At 41.8% G+C, this 16,900-nt stretch overlaps 1 protein-coding gene across 2 annotated transcripts in view; it reads left to right on the top strand.

Annotated features, from left to right (window-relative positions):
- The window catches only part of THADA (THADA armadillo repeat containing), a 325,428-nt gene that overhangs the window by 167,342 nt on the left and 141,186 nt on the right, over nt 1-16,900 (top strand). For both annotated transcript variants that reach the window (XM_065929363.1, XM_065929364.1), the window contains exon 29: nt 11,776-11,944. In XM_065929363.1, coding sequence (XP_065785435.1) covers nt 11,776-11,944 — 169 coding nt within the window. The remainder of the gene's footprint in view (nt 1-11,775; nt 11,945-16,900) is intronic.

Genomic DNA, 16,900 nt, shown 5'->3' on the forward strand with positions numbered 1-16,900 from the left:
AAAATATTTGGAAGTGCCTTGCACATGGCCTGGTACCTGGCAGATACTCAGTAAATGTTCCCACTTTCCTTTCCCGTTCTCTTCCTTGGGTTTTAGCATGGATATTGGAATCTCTCAGAAATGTGACAGATTCTTGTCAAAAAGGAAGTTCATAAAATTGTTCACATTTATAAGTGTTTATTTAAAAATTATCAGCCTATGTTAAGCACTCACGTTAACTCACAAGTCTTTTAATATCTTCTCAGCAAGAGTCACCTGAAAAGTTAAGTTCCATTGGTTTGAGAAGGATGTACTCAGCACCTGTGATTTGTCCACCAAATACTGGGCTAGGTTTAGGGTGCTTTGAGGGCTTCCCTGGTAGCTCAGTGGTCAAGAATCTGCCTGCAGTGCAGGAGTTGCAGGAGACGTGGGTTTGATCCCAGGGTCAGGAAGATCTCCTGGAGGAGAAAATGGCAACCCATTCCAGTATTCTTGCGTGGAGGGTCCCGTGCACAGAGGAGCCTGGTGGGTTATAGTCCATGGGGTCACAAAGAGTTGGACATGACTGAATGAAAAAAAAGTCAAACATATATATTATCTTAAGAAGAAAGTATGTTTCCTCTGTATCTTTGTGTGATTCCTTAAATTGACTATCCTGTCACTCAGTGAATATGGAGCCACATGCCCTAAAGGTTAATGGGTCGTGTTTCAATTGTGTGAAGTCACTTAGAGAACTCGGCCTCTGATCAGTTCGGGACTATTTTTCTCCAACCCACCACTGCCTGCAAGGAACGGCGAAGACATGCGGAGAGGCCAGGGAGTCACCTCAAGCCCCTTAAAGACTCAGTGACCCCCTGAATGTGTTCATCTCTCGTCTTTACTGGAGCTGGGCAGAAGCATCGGGAGGGCTTTTGCTACAGAGAGGAATGCACAGCTCTTTCCCTCAGTCTGCACAAGCTGCAGCCATCAGCTCCTGCCCTGCACACAGCTTATCCCAGCTTGAGAGCCCCGGGGGCAGATCCAGAACGCTCTTCCAGCTGTCCTGCGGAGGCCAGTAGACCAGAATGCAGCCTGTTGATCCAGAGTCAGAGAGGAAAACCCACAAATGGACCGGGAGGAAGACTGTGCCAAAATTTCAAACTAAGTCTAGTAGTTATTTTCATTATGTAGGAAAGTTTTATACTGTTTGTGTTAGATTTTATTTTTTATTTTTTTACTTTATAATACTCCATTTTACTTTGGGTAATGACTGAAAGTAATGATTCCCTTTTAATCTCTAGGACCTCCAAAGTCTTTGTGTTTATGTTGCCAGAAAGTCTTTACCATGTTTTTCCGAGTCAGGAAAGAATCATTGTTAAGTTATAACTGCATTTCAGTGCTCCAGAGGAGAGGGGGGAAAAAAAACCCAAAAAAAACCTTCTTTCCAGCTGTCTAGACAATTTGGTTGGAATCTGAAAAATTAAGTTTCAAATTGTATTTGTTGTTGTCTAGGCGAAAAATAATGAAAGCATAAAATGAAATTTCAGATGAAATATAATTTTCATACTCTATGTTTGGATACCAGGAAGCAACCAGGGATTAGTATTCAGAAAGCATCCTTTCGTTTATTTAGAACATGTTTGTAATTGTAAATAATTAAAGAGTATTATTCAAAGATCTCTTTAAATTGAGCACCACACTGAATACCTTCCCCGCTTGGCACGTTCTCTTGCTTTATTTCCTAACACTAAAAGGAATGATATGAATGCAACTAGCCATTGCCACTGCGTCCATCACCCTGTGTCCCTGCCACATATGTGGACAGGTGTGGTGCCCAATTCTTACAGGGACAAGCGAAGGGTGTCAGAGTGTTGGAAGCCGATTCCCAACTCCTGGCAGTTGCCATTTTCAGCCCTTTGGAATTAACAGCCTATGGCTCGTTGACCTGGGGAAAGCCTTGGTAATTTAGAGGCAGAGTGGAGATGACCTTAAAAGGATGCTCTTTCTACAGCTTAGACTCTGGTTGGGATGTCCCAGAAATACACACTGTACTTCTCAGATGTTCTGTTTTGGCTTATTGATTATTTTCAGCATTTCTTTATATAAATTTTTGTAACGATCTTAACATGTTGATTTGCGTTAATTTGTAAAGAGCAATTACAGCTTTGAGCTGCCCGGTAGCTGTTTGAACTAAACACTCTGCCTGCAGAAATTATTTATATATATATACTTGTCCATGAAAGCTAGAAATGTACAATTTTTAGCTTAGCTACTGTCTCCTGCTCTTATTTCTCCCTTACTACCCAAACCAAGAATTATTTTTCAAATCAGACTTCAAAAGTCCTGAACCCATTACCCTTCCAAGAAATATATTTGAATAAAGAAATCCATGAGCTGTGCAGAAGGCAAGATTACAGTAAATGTGACTTCTAAGTGCTAGCGGTTTGAGTTGCAGGAAAGGGAACGAGTAGTTCAGGCGCTGGTAGGCCCTTTGATGAACTGAAAATCAGCAGAGGAGAAGGACAAGTAGAGACCAGCAACTGTGGCCGAATTGAACTCACCTTAGAATGTGCAAAAAGGACTTCAGGAGTAGCACTTGTAACAAAAACATATTTTATACTGACAGGACATGCTGAACTGTTTTTTTTTTTTTTTCCAGATTCGCTGGTACAACCTTATTTTTTTCAGTGGTTTCTCTCTTATGCATACACACGTACCCACACGTGTACATGTTTCCGAAGGCAAGACTGAAACTAGGAACCACAGACAATAAAAAGGAAAAATAAATCTTTGGTGAAATGGTGTTAGAAGCAGCATTAGAATTTACAGAAAGTAGAATTTGGGGCCTGGACCTGAGGAATAAAGGCAGCGGACCCCACATAAACAAGTCAGTTGGCCCCAAAGAAACTCAATCTTCTCTGGTTTCCAGCTTCTCTGGTGGGGAGGGAGAGGGACAAGCCTTTAGGAGCCCTGAAGCCTGTTGTGTATCGTAAGGCTCTATCCTCAGCCAGTTGTTGAGATAGACAACACTAGAGAGTTTGTATGTGTGGCTCAAGCTTTTAAGTAATAGGTATTTTGCCTTATAAGGCATTGTGTTTTCTATGTTGTCTCATTTAAGCTTCACAACAGCCTGTGAGATAGTTACCCTTCCTCGTTTTATAGATGGTAAAGACTTAGGAGGTTCACTGACCTGTATAAGGTCACCCACTAGGCAGAACTTGGACCTAAACAGGTTTTCTGGATCCTGGAACAGGTTCTTAACTCCTGTCTTATTTGCTATATTACTCAGAAACTATAAAGATCCTATTTTTGCTCTCAAGATCATTTTGGTCTAATAGAAAAGAAACTTACAGTTACCAAATGGGAAAGGAGGTTGGGAAGGGATAAATCAGGAGTTTGAGATTAGTGGATACAAAACTACTAAACGTAAAATAAACCACAAGGTCCTATTGTCTAGCACAGGGAACTATATTCAGTATCCTGTAATAAACCATAATGGAAAAGAATATGAAAAAGAATATACATGTTATATATATATATGTATACGTATTTATAAAATTAGATAACTTTATTGTATTCTAGAAACTAACACAACATTATAAATAAACTATACTTGAATTTAAAAAAAAATTTTTAAACATCATTTTGGTCTAGCCAACATGATACCTGAGAGAGGAATATAAGCAGGATGTGCCTCTTGCCCTGACACCTGTAAGCATGCCATTGAAGTGATAGGGTGTGTGCATGAATGCTCAGTCGCTCAGTCATGTCCTACTCTTTGTGACCGCATTGACTATAGCCCTCCAGGCTTCTCTGTCCATGGGATTATCCTGGCAAGAATACTGGAGTGGGTTGTCATTTCCTCCTCCAGGGAATCTTCCTGACCCAAAGATTGACTCCATGTCTCTTATAGCTCCTGCATTGGCAGGTCAATTCTTTACCTCTGGGCTACTTGGGAAGCCCAAGTGACAAGGCACGGGAGAGCAAAGGATTGAACAGAAGTTACACCTGAGCAGAGTTACAGAGGATATGGACGAGTTCCCCAAGTATACAAGGGTGAAAAGGCCATTTAGTCCAGTGAGTGTAAACTGTGGTGTACAAAGGCACTAAAGATGCAACAATATTTGGATTGACAAAACGTGCATAGGAAGTTTTTTATTTTTGTATCGTAGTATAACCTGTGGCCTCAGCCTACTTCTTCCTACCCAGCCTTCAGAGATACCTTGTGAGGTAGAGTCATCTCAGCTTTGAAGATTTTCTGTAAATGAAAAAAGTGAAAGTGAAAGTCACTCGGTTGTGTCCATCTCTTTGCAACTCCATGGACTTTACAGTCCATGGGATTCTCCAGGCCCGAATACTGGAGTGGGTAGCAGTTCCCTTCTCCAGGGAATCTTCCCAACCCAGGGATTGAACCAGGGTCTCCTGCATCGCAGGCATATTCTTTACCAGCTGAGCCACCAGGGAAGCCCAAGAATACGGAATGGGTAGTCATCCCTTCTCCAGTGAATCTTCCTGACCCAGGAATCAAACTAGGGTCTCCTGCATTGCAGGCAGATTCTTTACCAGCTGAGTGACCAGATGACCATTCTCTAAGAGCAGCTGGCCATGCTGTAGGAGAAACAGACCATAATGGCACGCATTCTTAAATAAACCTAGTGAAGGATTTGAGGAGAGGTCAGACATAGCTTCTTCAAACTCAGTTTAGTCCCTAAGATGCTGACACCTTGGTCAAGTAGGGGCATCTCTAGAAAGTGGATGATTATTTTCCTCAGCAGCAGAGAGTCCCCTACATTCAAAGTTACCTCCCCCACATTGCCAGCTAATGTTCTCTCAGCCCTTCTGCCTTGTAAGGATTAAAAGCACAGAGCTTTTAACGATAGGTCTGGCCCTCCATAGATCCTTAGTAAATGTTAGTTACTATCATCATCATCTTTATTGTTCTGCTCCACATTCTAACAATTAGGGACTGGTTGGTTCCATAAATCATTCATACCTCAATGTGATTAGGTTGAACATGTTACTTTGGAAACATTTGGTGTTTTCAAGGCTCTGAGGATTTTGAGGCAGCTGCACTGTTCAAAGTCTTTGACTAAATTTTGCAGGTGGACAAACCCTAATTAAAATGCAGGATCTGCCACTTGCTAGTTTTATGACTTTAGTATGTTAGGAAACCTTACTTTTCTCATCTAAAAATATAGCTGATGATGCTGAGCTTATAATGAAGGTTTAATATAAAATGGTGTTTCTGAAGTACATAGCCAGTTCTGGTACACAGTAATCATTTAATAAACCTCAGTTCCCTTTTGACTGCATGCCCTGGGGGGCAGTTTGGGGTCATGGGCAGAAAGGCATAGAGAGGGTACCACTTTCTTGTCAAACCCAAATCTTCCTTCTGTCTGACCCCACTTAGTCACAGCGGGACCCTGATGACCCAGACCACCCACCCTCCTTTCTGGGTGTCCCAGTTCAGTTCCTTTACAGCAGCCTGTGTTTACTTCTCATGATCCCAGTAGGCACTGGCTGATTGGCCCAAATTTCCTACTAGATTCTAGACTCCCCACAACCTGGGCAGTGATTCTCTCTGGTTCCCTCGTTCCTAATAACTCAGCATATGCTTTTGCTGGGCACTCAGTGAATATCTCCATGCCTGACAGCTGTGAGTGACGTCCAGCCACTTACCTGTGAAATGTTCCACCGGAATAGATTTCAGAGGCTAAATATAAGAGAAACACCTGGAGAAAAAGCTTAGCCACCACACTGTGAAACTGGATGATGTCAGAAGAATGATTTTTTCCCTGCTCAGAATCGTGCATTCTAAAATTTCCAGGGCCTGCCAGGCTTCCTAAAGTCTGAAGGTGTGTATCACCCTCCCTTGAAGATCCTTCATCTCCTCCAGAAAACGACTCGAACTCTCCCTCTTGTTCTCTTTTCTGTGCCGCTGTACACCCTTGAATGCCCCCATGGGTACTGCTGACTGGTGATCGTGAGGCTGTCTGGCTGGCTCCCCCTGAGCTGATGGTTCCCTGTGACAGCATCCTGTTCTCCATCCCCATATCTCTAAAGCAGAGTGCTTACCTGCCAGTCACAGGCACACTGCAAAGAAGCAACTGCAGATTCTTGACCTGGATCTGGAAAACTCTGCCCCAAGGGTTTTGAGCATGAGCCATGAACTGGTGGGAAATTGTATGTGTATGCACGTAAATCTACTGTTCTGGTGAGAAAATCCACAGTTTACATTAGATTCTAAAAGGTTTTCATGAGTCTACAAATGTTAAAAAGGAAAAAACCCACTAATTTAGAGATTTTCCACATACTTGTAAATTCAGGCCCATGTTTTCATTAGCTGGGAGATATTTTTATGGTCCTCCAATACGCAGGTGTGAGCTACAACTTGAAATAGCCCACAAGCTCCATCGCAGAGTCGTGGCTGGCAGTTCTGGTCTTGGAGCTGCTGCTTAACCATCATGGAGGGTTCTCTGAGCCTTTTGAGCTGCATTTTACTTTTTGTCCATTAACTGAGGTTTATAATGCCCCCATACCCTACAGGAATGCTGCATAGAGAGATAGGGGATGTACAGGCATTTATAAGCTGCCAAGGGTTGTACAATTGTGGGGTGCAGGTGTTACTATTACGAATGTGTCATCTCTCATATTACCCAGGGCCAGGAACACAGTAGGTAATTGATACATGTACGATTAAAATGAACATGGACAGGGTTTATTGAAGGGAGAGAGCTAGAGGTTTAAGACACCAGTGTCTGTGTGTTCTGCAGATCTTGTGAACAATTTAGTATTCAGGCCTAGAACACAGCTGAGGTACTGAGAAAATGCTTTCCAAACTATGATAATAGATGAAATAACCTTCAAGATTCAAAATCCATTTGTTTTGTTTTCCAGAGACTTAAAATGAGTAGAATTGAAACTTAAAAGAGTAGAAGCTGTCTCACTTTTTTCAGGCGGCCTCCAGAGTCGTCCTCATCACTTTATAATGAAGGCAAAAAAAAAAAAAAAAAAAAAAATCCTCCTTGCCATCATATCATCAATTTATTGTTCTTTTCTTTTTTGAGATCAATCCTGAATATTCGTTAGAAGGACTGATGCTGAATCTGAAGCTCCAATACTGTGACTACCTGATGCAAAGAGCTGATTCATTGGAAAAGAGCCTGATGCTAGTAAAGATTGAAGGCAAAAGGAGAAGGGGGCGGCAGAGGATGAGGTGGTTAGATACCATCACTGACTCAATGGAGGTGAATTTGAGCAAACTCTGGGAGATAGGGGAGGACAGAGGAACCTGGCGTGCTGCAGTCCATGGGGTCGCAAAGAGTTGGACACAACTGAGTGACTGAATGACAACAGCAGCATTCACACCACAGTCTTAATTCTCTCGTTGGAGCCACAGGGAGGCCTGCCGTTCCTAGACTCTGCCAATCCCACTGTAACAGGGCCATGGCACGTTATTGAAACTGTGTTTTCAAAGTACCTTCCTTCTTGGAGTGTTCTCATAGACACCATCTCACTGGGGATCGATAACTGCCACTACTGTCTGCACAACAGATCCAGAGAGGTTCCTGCAACTTGTCCAGGTCACAAATCCCAGTGTCCAAAACAGGATGATGCATTCCTGAAGATCGTCTCTGCCTGATTTTGGCACCTGTGCTGAATCAAAACTAGAAAATTGTATCTATGGGAAAGATAGATTTTTAGCTTCAAATATATTCCACTTAGAGCTGAAAAGACTATATTCCCTCACACTCCAGGTCACATATACCTGAAGAAAAGCTGGATCTCATCACACCTGCTTCTTGTCCCTCAGTTCAGTTCAGTTGCTCAGTCATGTCTGACTCCGCGACCCCATGGACTGCAGCATGCAGGCTTCCCTGTCCATCACCACCTCCCAGAGCTTACTCAAACTCATGTCCATCAAGTTGGTGATGCCGTCCAACCACCTCATTCTCTGTCATCCCCTTCTCCCCCTGCCCTCAATCTTCCCCAGCATCAGGGTCTTTTCCAGTGAGTCAGTTCTTCACATCAGGTGGCCAAAGTATTGGAGTTTCAACTTTAGCATCAGTCCTTCCGATGAATATTCAGGACTGATTTCCTTTAGGATGGACTGGTTTGATCTCCTTGCAGTCCAAGGGACCCTTAAGAGTCTTCTCCAATACCACAGTTCAAAAGCATCAATCTTTGATGCTCAGCTCTCTTTATGGTCCAACTGTCACATCCATACATGACTACTGGAAAAACCATAGCTTTGACTAGACGGACCTTTGTCAGCAAAGTAATGTCTCTGCTTTTTAATATGCTCTCTGGGTTGGTCATGACTTCCCTTCTAAGGAGCAAGCGTCTTTTAATTTCATGGCTGCAGTCCCTATCTGCAGTGATTTTCAAGCCCCCCAAAATTAAGTCTGTCACTGTTTCCACTGTTTCCCCATCTATTTGCCATGAGATGATGGGACCAGATTAGTTTTTTGAATGTTGAGTTTTCAACCAGCTTTTTCACTCTCCTCTTTCAATTTCATTAAGAGGCTCTTCAGTTTCTCTTCGCTTTCTGCCATAAGGGTGGTATCATCTGCATATCTGAGGTTACTGATATTTCTCCCAGCAATCTTGATCCCAGCTTGTGCTTTATCCAGTCCAGCAGTTTGCATGATATACTCTGCATTTAAGTTAAATAAGCAAGGTGACAATATACAGCCTTGATGTACTCCTTTCCCAATTTGGAGCTGGTCCACTATTACATGTCTGTTGCTAACTGTTGCTTCTTGACCTGCAAACAGATTTCTCAGGAGGCAGGTCAGGTGGTCTGGTATTTCCATCTCTTTAAGAATGTTCTGCAGTTTGTTATGATCCACAGAGTCAAAGGCGCAGGTGTAGTCAGTAAAGCAGAAGTAGATGTTTTTCTGGAACTCTCTTGCTTTTTTGATGATCCAACAGATGTTGGCATTTGGATCTCTGGTTCCTCTGCCTCTTCTAAATCCAGCTTGAACATCTGGAAGTTCTTGGTTCACATACTCTGGAAGGTTCATGTACATCTGGAAATTTCTTGTTTCATAAGAAAGCCTTCCTCAGTGATCAATGGAAAGAAATAGAGGGAAACAATAGTATGGGAAAGACTAAAGATCTCTTCAAGAAAATTCGAGATACCAAGGAAAAGATGGGCATAATAAAGAACAGAAATGGTATGGACCTAACAGAAGCAAAAAATATTAAGAGAAGGTGGCGAGAATAGACAGAACTGTACAAAAAAGGTCTTAATGACCCAGATAACCACGATGATGTGATCACTCACCTAGAGTCAGACATCCTGGAATGCAAAGTCAAGTGGGACTTAGGAAGTATCACTACGAGCAAAGCTAGTAGAGGTGATGGAATTCCAGTTGAGCTATTTCAAATCCTAAAAGATGATGCTGTGAAAGTGCTGCACTCAATATGTCAGCAAATTTGAAAAACTCAGTGGCCTCAGGACTGGAAAACGTCAGTTTTCATTCCAATCCCTACAAAAGGCAATGCCAAAGAATGTTCATACTACTGCACAGTTGCACTCATCTCACATGCTACCAAAGTAATGTTCAAAATTCTCCAAACCAGGCTTCAAGAGTGTGTGAATCAAGAATTTCCTGTCCTTAAAGACTTGACAAAACAGTATCCTGGAAATTTTTTTTTTAACTTGATAGTTGTGTGTGTGTGAGTGTGTGTACTAGAATCTATCCTTCCATTTAAACAATTTGCCATGAGAGAAGAGTTCTAAATTACGTTTAGTCGTTGCTTTAGAATGAATGGTACTTAATTAAATATTACTTTAAAAATAGGCTTCTTCTCTTTTTCTATAATTGCATTACTTTTTTTGAGGGGCAGTTTTGTTTTTCTCTTTAACCTGATTGTGTGCGTTTGGAAAGTACCCTAGTTCAGAGTATCAGAAAGCAGAAAATTCTGGCACTTCTCCGACTTTCCATTCTTTCTCCTGTACGGATGCCAGATTCCTTTGGGAAATCATCATTTGTAAAAGGTCAGGAGCAAAAGCTGGGGGATTCTTTAGTGTATGGTTTCTGCTAATTAGAAACTAAACATCTGTAACCATGTCAGAATTATTTGTATTTGAAAAGAAACATTTATACACAAGTGCTTTTTAAGTAACATAAAGCACACTATAACACAAAGTATTATGTGTCAGAAGGGTGGGGGAACAGACAGCCCAGGAAGCTTCCGACAGATGGCTGTACTGGGTGAGGTCATTTGCTAATTAAATCTCAGCTTTTTCAGAATATTTTCTTTTCTCCATCAATTGAAGTTTTCTCACTCACTCCCCCACTATGTGCCCCTCCCCACCCCCACCATGGGCCAAAAGCAAACATTTGACTCCTTTCGCCAATTACAGATCAAATGTTTAATCATTTTAAAGGGAAGACACGTGAGAAAATGGATGAGTTGGCAAAGCCCAGTCAAAACCTTTGGGAAATCTCTAGCTCTCTACTGTAGCCTTAGTCTTCAGTGTCTGCTCACATCATGTTGTAAGGTGAGCTATTCTCCATCCTGGAAGTGTGTGCTGACTGGCCCATCTCTAGCCTGCTGTCTTAGGGGAAAAAACAACACAGTGTTTTGACTTATCCTCTACCTCTTTCTCTTCTTTCCCTACTTTCTCCTACCTATCCTTCTCCCCAAGACGGAGTTTTGCTTAGATCGTACAGAACTATATCTGTACTTTTACTGTCATATTAAGATACGTGTCAGTGATACCTCTGAAGTGTTACACTTTAGTCATAGGGCTTTATCTCTCTACCTGCTAAGCATCAGTGGCCCCATGGGCCTCATGACCCAGATCTTGCCAGTCATTTTTTCTTGGAATATTGATTAATTTTGGAAAAAAGATAAGAGGCCATCTCTTTCCCCTGCAGAGTCTGCTATCTTCTGGTCTTCCCCATTCTTGTCTTGGCATTTAAGACATTTCTGTAAGTTGAATTTTTTTTTTTTTAATGGGATGAAAGATCTTTAAGTCTTGAGAGTTCTAGTCAAGAATTTATTTAAGCTAAGACTTAACCATATTGGGCTTTCCTTTCAATTAAGACTATGTCTGTGAAGGCTCTTAGGTGCACAGTTTCAACAAAATGGTTGTGGACTCTCAGGTTCTAAGTATTTACAAAAAAAAAGACCCGTAGATGACTTGCCTTTCTAATGCCCTTTGTAGAATCTCAAAATAACCTCTTGTCCCTGACTTTCACTTACGTAGGAACTGGCTTCTCTCCAAGCTCTTTGGGTGTGAGGCAAGGACTTGGTGACCCAAGGGTCTATCTCCTGTTCTCTTGACAATAAATTCAGAGCCTGTACTTGGCCATTTCAGACACTCCCCAGTGGGTCTGGCCGGACCCACTTCTCAGCCTGCAGTTCCACTCCTCTTCATGAACCTGATTTAGCCAGACACATTTAACTATACTGTACCTCAAGTGTTTCTACCCTTGCTTTATGTAACTGTCACTAGTTGAAACTGCCTGGTTTCTTTTGGCATACTTGAATCACACTTGCTTTCCTGATTTCCATCCTTTGCAATACGACAGCCCACAACCTACAATCTGTGGTAGAACCATAGATGTTAATGATGTTTATGAGAAGGGCAAAGTCACCTGTAGAACTAATATAAACAAAGAAACAAAAAATCATTTGAAATCAGGGAAGTATAAAAACATCATTTGGAATAGGAAGCAACTCCTTCCCCCATCCCTGCCATGGGATGTCTCAGCCAGAGCTAGATAGAGCATCAGCATGTACAAAGGTGTGGATGTAGATATGTGTATTGAATGGTCTTGTGTTTTTGTCTCTTCTCAGATGTGGTCACTCACCTGTCTACCGCTCCCGTGAAATGGCAGCTCGTGCCTTGGTCCCGTTTGTCATGATGGACGAAATCCCTAATACCATCCAAACTTTATTGGCCAAACTCCCTGACTGCACTGACCAGTGTTTCCGGCAAAACCATATTCATGGGACACTTCTCCAAGTAAGTAAAGTCAGTCTTTATGACTTTTGTCGAATACTGCTAGATGAACTTTGGTGCTGTTAGCAGGTGACGATTCGATATACGGACTTTTCACTTTATGCATAGAACTGTTTTCTACTGCTGAAAGAACAAATATTTCCTAGGTGTGCTTTTTTTCATCATAAACTTGAATGCAATGTCACAGTGTGATTCAGTCAGAACATCTTTTGCAATAAAATCTAGGTTTTCTATGGCCTGCTTTTCCATCTGACTTTCCTCTCTGAAGAAGTTGTGTCTTTTCCATCAAGTATGCCTGAAGAACATTCTGGGCCACTCCCTGTTCACAGTGAAGTTATGAGCATTCCTTAATACACATCAGGCAGCTTAGTACATTGAATATCAAAACCTACTTTCCTATTTTCTCTGTGCTACAAGGGAGACTTCTCTTTTGAATAAATAAGCAAAATGACTTATTGCTTTTAACTTAACATTTCTCTAGGCAAGACTCAAGTACAATAAATGATTGAGAAATAGGCTTCTTATTGAAACAGTCCTTTTTAAATCCTGGCTGTAAACGTGGGGACAGGTTGGTATCAGTGGGGTCTGCTATTCATGTGGCTGCTGTGGAGTGGGGTTGGGATGGGATTTAAATATCAGGTCATGCTTCTGATTTGTGAGCAGATTTGAGAGATGGCCTTGAGATCCAAATGTATGTTCTAAGCCTGCAGTCCACACTGCTGACGTGGCAGGCAGTGTGTAGAGTGATTAAAGCCTGCAACTCTGGATCCGGTTTTGTGTGGGTGTCGATTTCAGATCCACTACTCAATACCTATACATCTGTGTCTTCTCTTTTGAACCAAGGATAATAATAGTAGTATATACCTCTTAGGGATTTCTGTGAAGAATAAATGAATTAATGCATATAAGGTACTTGGTCCATAGAAAGATACATAAATATTCTTATCATTATTATTATTCATAGTTTTAATATCTGTGCTATAATGAAAACTAATGTTTTTAGTAACTTATTCTGTCTAGTTGAGAATGTAAAATAAACCTGGTTTTTACTTTCCTTCCATGTTTGTTGTATATATTCAGCAAATATTTACTTGTTGAGTGACTTCTTTATACTACTGTGTCAAAGTCAAAATAGAGACAAAGTTTGTGTTGACAGAGTTGAGGACAATAAACAAGAGGACTTCCCTGGTGGTCCAGTGGTTAAGAATATGCTTGCCAGTGCAGGGGACGTGAGTTCGATCCCTGGTCTAGGAAGATCCCACATGCCCTGGGGCAGCTAGACCCATGCGCCTTAGAGCCTGTGCTCCACAGCAAGAGAAGCCCCCACAGTCGGAAACCTGCTCACCGCAACAAAGAGAAAGCCCTTGTGCAGCCACGAAGACCCAGTGCAGCCAAAACTAAATAAATAAATTTATTAAAAGAAGAAGACCAGAAAGTGAGTGTGCTTGGCACTAGGGCAACACAGACAGTGCCACCGGATTGGTCCTGGGGATGTCAGGAAAGCCTTCCCAGAGAAAATGACATCTAAGAAGAGGGTGGAAAGTAGCTGAGGGAAGGGGAGAAGGATGCCTACCCTGCAGGGGGAGCAGCATATAGAAAGACTCAGACTGGCTGTGAGTCAGCCCCCCTGGGAACTGCAGGGTTGGGTGGGACAAGACTTCTAGGGTGGCGGGTCTCAAACTGTCTCAAGATCTCCTCACCCTCTTGAACAGTTTCTGAGGATCCCAAGTGGCTTTTGTCTATCAAAATTTAGTTAGAAACTAAAACAGAAAATAAAACACAGGAACTCATGAGCACACATTCCATTAGTCATTAGAGGGGTGACATCATCACACACCTTGTAGCCTCTGGCAAACTCCACTGTACACTTGGGAGAGAATGAGAATGAAAGAGGGAAGTAATGTCTCAGTGTCATTTTGAAAATAGTTTAATCTTGCAGATCTCCTGAAAAGATGGTGCAACTCCCAAGCGTCCCAGACCAGATGCTCTGGCCTCTGTTATGTGTGTTATGGATCATTGGTGGTTTCTTTAGTACAAACTCCTAAGCACTCATCTCCCTTGGTCCTCACTTTATCCCTGTGATGAAGAGGGGTAGGGGTCATTATCCTGGTTATAAAGATGGGACCCTGAGGCCCACATAGTTCTGTCAGACTCTGCTGTTTCTTTGAAGGGAGGCTTCAGTAATGAGTCATGCAGAACAGGGTTTTCAGAGATGCAGCTGAGTGAGAAGGAAGGTTCGGATTGTTGGGGGGCATCCGATTGTCTTTATTGAAGAGCCACTCTTGGCCAAACTTAGAAGCAGTGAGGTTGACATTGTTGCTTTGGCTCTTCCACCAGCGGTACAAAGGGCCTCGCATCCTCATTCCGCCACTCACCTCTAAAAGGTCTGGCTTGCGTTCTACCAGTCTGCCCAGCAACAACAGATAGTCTTTTATTCTGTCTCTGGGCGGCCTTTGATACTCTCCAAGTTACTTCTTCTGCTACATAATATGTGAAACAGTGTGGGAAAGTCAAAACCCTCTAACGCTGGGGTGCTTGTGGCTGTTGCCCTTGTTCCTGAGTGTTGGCAAAAACAACAACTACATGGGTGTTGGGTGCCGGTATTGTGTTTGTGTTTGTCAAACAGATTCCTGTCTTTACCAAGATTGGTTTATACCCTGGTTGATAAAAAGGAAGTCAAAGGCATGTGAAAATCTTTTTGTCATGTCTATTCGGGTGTCTCATCTGTGTTGCAATAGTTCTGTTTCACTCTGTTGTTCTTTGTGGGGAAAGCAGGAGCGGTTAAGATGGGGAGGGCTCTCTTTCTCATTCCCTTCTGTAGCATATACATTCCTTCTCTGCATAAAGCTACCTTTGAAATCAGTAAAAGACCTGCACCTGAGAAAGCGATATTAGGGCTTGAAAGGAAAAGTCATCTCCATGGGACTTTCAGAGCCAGCTAAGTAAATAGAAAATTGTTATGTTTTTCAAAAGCAGGAAATCATTTTGTATCAGAAAACAAATTCTTTCACAGAACAGTTTCTTGAATTATAAATTTTGACATCTTTGAAAAATGTTTACATAAATATATTAAACCTCAGAATTATCTCTGTAGTATACCTTGCAAACAAGAAATATGCTGAGCTCTGAATTTTGGGGAACCATGGAAGAAAGGCTCAAATTATAGGACATGGAAAAAAAGAAAGAACATGTGGGATTTGTTCCTTAATCATTTTAAAAACCAGAGGCTCGTAATTGCCATATTGAAATGGATGTAAGTAAGCATGTCAGAAAAGGTGAGATTATCCTGCAGGTTCACTAGAGCCAGTGGTAAATGACATTAAATCTCAATAAAGACTAGATAAGAGTCATGGACATTACCTCATTTGGGAACAACACCAGCAGGGCTACCCTGTCTTTTAAGTAGAATTAAACGTCTGTTCTTGCTGCCAGAATTCTTCACGTTGGGGACTTGACATTATTGCTAGGTTGCTTATCACGCCCAAGAAATCGCGCTGGAGTTCACAAAGTTCTCTTGTATGGAGGAAGACTTTGGCCAACAATCATGAGGAAAGATTTATTCTGGTTCTTGGGTACTTAACTCACCTTTGGGTGTTTCATAAGGAAATATATACTATTTGAAGTCAAAGATTGAGTTCTAAAGTTTTTCATTTCCTGCCCATTTCAGTTATTTTTCCTATGGTATAGACATATAAAAGGTGATCCTTGCTCTTTCTTTAATTAAGCTCTTTCATTTGGGCAAGCTGAAGTGGGCAGTTGAGGAAATTCAGCTGCTATTAAAGCAGAAAAACCACTTTTGCATTTATATGTATGTTCTAGGCAAAGATACTCTTTTTTCTTCAGTTAATCCAAATAATCTCCACAGTTCTACATGTCCCTTTCCTGGTATTACATTGCCTCCATCTTTACCAGGAGAATCTGTTGAACACTTTAATTCTTTTATTCCAGCTCCCTAAATTTGGAGCCTTGATTTCTGCACTTTGAGAATTCTGGGTTTAAAAGATTCTGCTTTTCTAGTTGCAGAGCTGAGTAGGATTGCTGTATCCTTGGGTTGACATGAAATATTAACCAGGGATGGGCTTCAGATAGCCTAGGCCACACACTGTCACACACACACACCTTTCTCTGTGTTTCTGATGAGGAAATTGAGGTGAGCCTGGGAGAGTGACTTGAAATAAAAGTCACAGAGATAATCAGGGTACAGAGAAGACATTAAAACCTGCGCTTCTCTTGTGTTTAGAACTTGCTGCCTCCCTGATAGTTATGTGAATAATGACTTTTTATGCCTAGGGAAACCAAATCAAGAATCTATCTTTGCTCTGTTTTTAATCCCTTGTCACTCAATTAGTCTGCTTAAGTCTAATTTGATATACCACAACACTGGAAACAAGTCCATCCATATTATATAGAGGGACAGAGGATGCCAGTGAAATCCTGCAAAGCTACAACTGGTAAAAGACCTTTCAAAGTACTTATTGTACCTTCCTTCCCTCTGCTCATCTTTCTCAGCATTTCTCTTTGGTCTCCCATTTAATACTGCTAACCTGGAAATACAGAATCCTCAGGACCTAGGTTATAGCCAGACTCACAGTTGCACACCTTCTGTTGTCCTTAAGGGTATAACAAAGCCTCTCAAACTTGGACAACCATATAGGTCCTAGGCCTGGGAGCTGCTGGGACCATGTAAAAGTAGTCAAGATTGAATTCAGTTCACACTGTGGAATGCCTGCCCTATTCTAGGCTCAGTGAAATCATGAGTTTGCCTTTAAGGCTTTTACCTCCCAGTGTGGGAGCTGTGGGCTAGAAGCCAGGTGAGCCAGTTAAACCCTCAGGGACCAGGGGGCGTATGAATAACAGAAACCAAGAAACAGCAAAAGATGAAGGCATCAGTCTTAAAAAGAGACTGAAGCTAAGGCATTTCTGCTTTAGTCTGTTACACCCTGATACACTCTGTGTTAG

This window comes from Muntiacus reevesi, chromosome 3 (genome assembly GCF_963930625.1).
Source record: "Muntiacus reevesi chromosome 3, mMunRee1.1, whole genome shotgun sequence".
NCBI classification, from domain to species: domain Eukaryota; kingdom Metazoa; phylum Chordata; class Mammalia; order Artiodactyla; family Cervidae; genus Muntiacus; species Muntiacus reevesi.